Consider the following 6,772-nt stretch of genomic DNA (forward strand, 5'->3'; position numbering starts at 1 on the left):
TGTGTGGTGCCATCTCAACACTAGCTGGTCTGTCTGGTGCCATCTCAACACTAGCTGGTCTGTCTGGTGCCATCTCAACACTCTAACTGGTCTGTGTGGTGCCATCTCAACACTCCAACTGGTCTGTCTGGTGCCATCTCAACACTCTAACTGGTCTGTCTGGTGCCATCTCAACACTAACTGGTCTGTCTGGTGCCATCTCAACACTCTAGCTGGTCTGTCTGGTGCCATCTCAACACTCTAACTGGTCTGTCTGGTGCCATCTCAACACTCTAACTGGTCTGTCTGGTGCCATCTCAACACTCTAACTGGTCTGTGTGGTGCCATCTCAACACTAGCTGGTCTGTCTGGTGCCATCTCAACACTCTAACTGGTCTGTCTGGTGCCATCTCAACACTCTAACTGGTCTGTGTGGTGCCATCTCAACACTCTAACTGGTCTGTCTGGTGCCATCTCAACACTCTAACTGGTCTGTTTGGTGCCATCTCAACACTAACTGGTCTGTTTGGTGCCATCTCAACACTAACTGGTCTGTTTGGTGCCATCTCAACACTCTAACTGGTCTGTTTGGTGCCATCTCAACACATAACTGGTCTGTCTGGTGCCATCTCAACACTAGCTGGTATGTCTGGTGCCATCTCAACACTAACTGGTCTGTCTGGTGCCATCTCAACACTTAACTGGTCTGCTGGGTGCCATCTCAACACCAACTGGTCTGTCTGGTGCCATCTCAACACTAACTGGTCTGTCTGGTGCCATCTCAACACTAGCTGGTATGTCTGGTGCCATCTCAACACTCTAACTGGTCTGTCTGGTGCCATCTCAACACTAGCTGGTCTGTCTGGTGCCATCTCAACACTCTAACTGGTCTGTGTGGTGCCATCTCAACACTCTAACTGGTCTGTGTGGTGCCATCTCAACACTCTAACTGGTCTGTCTGGTGCCATCTCAACACTCCAACTGGTCTGTCTGGTGCCATCTCAACACTAACTGGTCTGTCTGGTGCCATCTCAACACTAACTGGTCTGTCTGGTGCCATCTCAACACTCTAACTGGTCTGTGTGGTGCCATCTCAACACTCCAACTGGTCTGTCTGGTGCCATCTCAACACTCTAACTGGTCTGTCTGGTGCCATCTCAACACTCTAACTGGTCTGTCTGGTGCCATCTCAACACTAACTGGTCTGTCTGGTGCCATCTCAACACTAACTGGTCTGTGTGGTGCCATCTCAACACTCTAACTGGTCTGTCTGGTGCCATCTCAACACTCTAACTGGTCTGTGTGGTGCCATCTCAACACTCTAACTGGTCTGTCTGGTGCCATCTCAACACTCTAACTGGTCTGTCTGGTGCCATCTCAACACTAGCTGGTCTGTCTGGTGCCATCTCAACACTAGCTGGTCTGTCTGGTGCCATCTCAACACTAGCTGGTCTGTGTGGTGCCATCTCAACACTAGCTGGTCTGTGTGGTGCCATCTCAACACTAGCTGGTCTGTCTGGTGCCATCTCAACACTAGCTGGTCTGTGTGGTGCCATCTCAACACTAGCTGGTCTGTCTGGTGCCATCTCAACACTAGCTGGTCTGTCTGGTGCCATCTCAACACTCTAACTGGTCTGTGTGGTGCCATCTCAACACTCCAACTGGTCTGTCTGGTGCCATCTCAACACTCTAACTGGTCTGTCTGGTGCCATCTCAACACTAACTGGTCTGTCTGGTGCCATCTCAACACTCTAGCTGGTCTGTCTGGTGCCATCTCAACACTCTAACTGGTCTGTCTGGTGCCATCTCAACACTCTAACTGGTCTGTCTGGTGCCATCTCAACACTCTAACTGGTCTGTGTGGTGCCATCTCAACACTAGCTGGTCTGTCTGGTGCCATCTCAACACTCTAACTGGTCTGTCTGGTGCCATCTCAACACTCTAACTGGTCTGTGTGGTGCCATCTCAACACTCTAACTGGTCTGTCTGGTGCCATCTCAACACTCTAACTGGTCTGTTTGGTGCCATCTCAACACTAACTGGTCTGTTTGGTGCCATCTCAACACTAACTGGTCTGTTTGGTGCCATCTCAACACTAACTGGTCTGTTTGGTGCCATCTCAACACATAACTGGTCTGTCTGGTGCCATCTCAACACTAGCTGGTATGTCTGGTGCCATCTCAACACTAACTGGTCTGTCTGGTGCCATCTCAACACTTAACTGGTCTGCTGGGTGCCATCTCAACACCAACTGGTCTGTCTGGTGCCATCTCAACACTAACTGGTCTGTCTGGTGCCATCTCAACACTAGCTGGTATGTCTGGTGCCATCTCAACACTCTAACTGGTCTGTCTGGTGCCATCTCAACACTAGCTGGTCTGTCTGGTGCCATCTCAACACTCTAACTGGTCTGTGTGGTGCCATCTCAACACTCTAACTGGTCTGTGTGGTGCCATCTCAACACTCTAACTGGTCTGTCTGGTGCCATCTCAACACTCTAACTGGTCTGTCTGGTGCCATCTCAACACTCCAACTGGTCTGTCTGGTGCCATCTCAACACTAACTGGTCTGTCTGGTGCCATCTCAACACTAACTGGTCTGTCTGGTGCCATCTCAACACTAACTGGTCTGTGTGGTGCCATATCAACACTCCAACTGGTCTGTCTGGTGCCATCTCAACACTAACTGGTCTGTCTGGTGCCATCTCAACACTTAACTGGTCTGTCTGGTGCCATCTCAACACTAACTGGTCTGTCTGGTGCCATCTCAACACTTAACTGGTCTGTCTGGTGCCATCTCAACACTAACTGGTCTGTGTGGTGCCATCTCAACACTCCAACTGGTCTGTCAGTGGTCTAGGAAGATAACAAGAAGCTTTGGGGAAGTTCAATCAGTCTATTATGGAAAATCTGAAATGGCACCTTGGTCACTACTTAGTGTACTATTTATGGAATAGGGTGCCATTGGACCCTGAAAAATGTAGTGCACTATTTATGGAATAGGGTGCCATTGGACCCTGATAAATTTAGTGCAGTATTTATGGAATAGGTTGCCATTGGGCCCTGATTATGTAGTGCACTATTTAGGGAATAGGGTGCCATTGGGCCCTGATAAATGTAGTGCACTATATAGGGAATAGGGTGCACAGAGCCATCACTCGGAGAGAACAGAAACAGGCCTGTCTGACTGACACCCAGGGGCCATCACTCAGAGAGAACAGAAACAGGCCTGTCTGAATGACACCCAGGAGCCATCACTCAGAGAGAACAGACACAGGCCTGTCTGAATGACACCCAGGAGCCATCACTCAGAGAGAACAGAAACAGGCCTGTCTGAATGACACCCAGGAGCCATCACTCAGAGAGAACAGACACAGGCCTGTCTGAATGACACCCAGGAGCCATCACTCAGAGAGAACAGAATCTGGCCTGTCTGACTGACACACAGGAGCCATCACTCAGAGAGAACAGAAACAGGCCTGTCTGAATGACACCCAGGGGCCATCACTCAGAGAGAACAGAATATGGCCTGTCTGACTGACACACAGGAGCCATCACTCAGAGAGAACAGAAACAGGCCTGTCTGAATGACACCCAGGGGCCATCACTCAGAGAGAACAGAATCTGGCCTGTCTGACTGACACACAGGAGCCATCACTCAGAGAGAACAGAAACAGGCCTGTCTGAATGACACCCAGGGGCCATCACTCAGAGAGAACAGAATCTGGCCTGTCTGAATGACACCCAGGAGCCATCACTCAGAGAGAACAGAAACAGGCCTGTCTGAATGACACCCAGGGGCCATCACTCAGAGAGAACAGAAACAGGCCTGTCTGACTGACACCCAGGAGCCATCACTCAGAGAGAACAGAATATGGCCTGTCTGACTGACACCCAGGAGCCATCACTCAGAGAGAACAGAATATGGCCTGTCTGACTGACACCCAGGGGCCATCACTCAGAGAGAACAGAAACAGGTTCAGAAACATAGACCATTAGAGTTTTACCTCAGCTGGAGCTCAAAGGATAAAGGCATCCATATATTTCTGAATAAACCAGAGAATAGGGAGGATTTTCCTGCTTTTCTCTCCACATTAGGAGTGAATCTACCTCACTGCTCCTCTAATAAGCAGAATACTCCCCAACCAGCCCCACAACCACCAACAGACCAGATTAGAGAAGGAACCTGATGCGTTATTCATCTCACTTCACACTCAGTCATTCCCTCCGTCTCTCACACTCCATCACCACCACAGCAATTAGCTATCCAGAACAGAAATGTCAGGCTAAACTCCATTATGACTTTTCAGTGGGATGCATGGGAATCAGGGTAAGCAGATGAAGCATGTGATGCAAAGGAAGCAGGGGAAGCAGGTGAAGCATGTGATGCAAGGGAAGCAGGGGAAGCAGGTTAAGCAAGGGAAGCAGAGAAAGCCGGGGAAGCAGAGGAAACAAGGGAAGCAGAGAAAGCAGGGGAAGCAGAGGAAACAAGGGAATCAGAGAAAGCAGGGGAAGCAGAGGAAACAAGGGAAGCAGAAGAAGCAGGGGAAGCAGAGGGAAACAAGGGAATCAGAGAAAGCAGGGGAAGCAGAGGAAACAAGGGAAGCAGAGAAAGCAGGGGAAGCAGAGGGAAACAAGGGAATCAGAGAAAGCAGGGGAAGCAGAGGAAACAAGGGAAGCAGAGAAAGCAGGGGAAGCAGAGGAAACAAGGGAAGCAGAGAAAGCAGGGGAAGCAGAGGAAACAAGGGAAGCAGAGAAAGCAGGGGAAGCAGAGGAAACAAGGGAAGCAGAGGAAGCAGAGGAAACAAGGGAAGCAGGGGAAGCAGAGGGCAACAAGGAAGCAGAGAAAGCAGGGGAAGCAGAGGGAAACAAGGGAAGCAGAGAAAGCAGGGGAAGCAGAGGGAAACAAGGGAAGCAGAAGAAGCAGGGGAAGCAGAGGAAACAAGCGAAGCAGAAGAAGCAGGGGAAGCAGAGGGAAACAAGGGAAGCAGAAGAAGCAGGGGAAGCAGAGGAAACAAGGGAATCAGAAGAAGCAGGGGAAGCAGAGGGAAACAAGGGAATCAGAGAAAGCGGGGGAAGCAGAGGAAACAAGGGAAGCAGAAGAAGCAGGGGAAGCAGAGGGAAACAAGGGAAGCAGAGGAAGCAGAGGGAAACAAGGGAAGCAGAAGAAGCAGGGGAAGCAGAGGGAAACAAGGGAAGCAGAAGAAGCAGGGGAAGCAGAGGGAAACAAGGGAAGCAGAGAAAGCAGGGGAAGCAGAGGGAAACAAGGGAAGCAGAGAAAGCAGGGGAAGCAGAGGGAAACAAGGGAAGCAGAGAAAGCAGGGGAAGCAGAGGGAAACAAGGGAAGCAGAAGAAGCAGGGGAAGCAGAGGGAAACAAGGTAATCAGAGAAAGCGGGGGAAGCAGAGGAAACAAGGGAAGCAGAAGAAGCAGGGGAAGCATAGGGAAACAAGGGAAGCAGAGGGAAACAAGGGAAGCAGAGAAAGCAGGGGAAGCAGAGGGAAACAAGGGAAGCAGAAGAAGCAGGGGAAGCAGAGGAAACAAGCGAAGCAGAAGAAGCAGGGGAAGCAGAGGGAAACAAGGGAAGCAGAAGAAGCAGGGGAAGCAGAGGAAACAAGGGAATCAGAAGAAGCAGGGGAAGCAGAGGGAAACAAGGGAATCAGAGAAAGCGGGGGAAGCAGAGGAAACAAGGGAAGCAGAAGAAGCAGGGGAAGCAGAGGGAAACAAGGGAAGCAGAGGAAGCAGAGGGAAACAAGGGAAGCAGAAGAAGCAGGGGAAGCAGAGGGAAACAAGGGAAGCAGAAGAAGCAGGGGAAGCAGAGGGAAACAAGGGAAGCAGAGAAAGCAGGGGAAGCAGAGGGAAACAAGGGAAGCAGAGAAAGCAGGGGAAGCAGAGGGAAACAAGGGAAGCAGAGAAAGCAGGGGAAGCAGAGGGAAACAAGGGAAGCAGAAGAAGCAGGGGAAGCAGAGGGAAACAAGGTAATCAGAGAAAGCGGGGGAAGCAGAGGAAACAAGGGAAGCAGAAGAAGCAGGGGAAGCAGAGGGAAACAAGGGAAGCAGAGGGAAACAAGGGAAGCAGAGAAAGCAGGGGAAGCAGAGGGAAACAAGGGAAGCAGAGAAAGCAGGGGAAGCAGAGGGAAACAAGGGAAGCAGAGAAAGCAGGGGAAGCAGAGGGAAACAAGGGAAGCAGAAGAAGCAGGGGAAGCAGAGGGAAACAAGGTAATCAGAGAAAGCGGGGGAAGCAGAGGAAACAAGGGAAGCAGAAGAAGCAGGGGAAGCAGAGGGAAACAAGGGAAGCAGAGGGAAACAAGGGAAGCAGAGAAAGCAGGGGAAGCAGAGGGAAACAAGGGAAGCAGAGAAAGCAGGGGAAGCAGAGGGAAACAAGGGAAGCAGAGAAAGCAGGGGAAGCAGAGGGAAACAAGGGAAGCAGAAGAAGCAGGGGAAGCAGAGGGAAACAAGGGAAGCAGAGAAAGCTGGGGAAGCAAAGGCGACGTTTTAACCGAATGGTCCATTCCCTTGCTGTTTCTCAGTCTCCCTCTGTGTGTAACATTAAGTAAACAACATGTCAGGAAGAAGAAGAGGCTGTATTGTACAGTATGACTGCATCCCAAATGGCACCCTACTCCCTATATAGTGCTCTCCTGACCAGGGCCTATATAGTGCTCTCCTGACCAGGGCCTATATAGTGCTCTCCTGACCAGGGCCTATATAGTGCTCTCCTGACCAGGGCCTATATAGTGCTCTCCTGACCAGGGCCTATATAGTGCTCTCCTGACCAGGGCCTATATAGTGCTCT

At 50.9% G+C, this 6,772-nt stretch overlaps 1 protein-coding gene across 1 annotated transcript; it reads left to right on the plus strand.

Annotated features, from left to right (window-relative positions):
- Positions 1-4,292: 4,292 nt before the first annotated feature.
- Positions 4,293-6,533, plus strand: LOC120036630 (cylicin-2-like). The gene has a single exon (XM_038983009.1). It carries the CDS (start codon positions 4,293-4,295, stop codon positions 6,531-6,533), a length of 2,241 nt encoding a protein of 746 aa, XP_038838937.1.
- The last annotated feature ends 239 nt before the right edge of the window (positions 6,534-6,772 follow it).

Source organism: Salvelinus namaycush, unplaced genomic scaffold (assembly GCF_016432855.1).
Source record: "Salvelinus namaycush isolate Seneca unplaced genomic scaffold, SaNama_1.0 Scaffold140, whole genome shotgun sequence".
Lineage (NCBI taxonomy): Eukaryota > Metazoa > Chordata > Actinopteri > Salmoniformes > Salmonidae > Salvelinus > Salvelinus namaycush.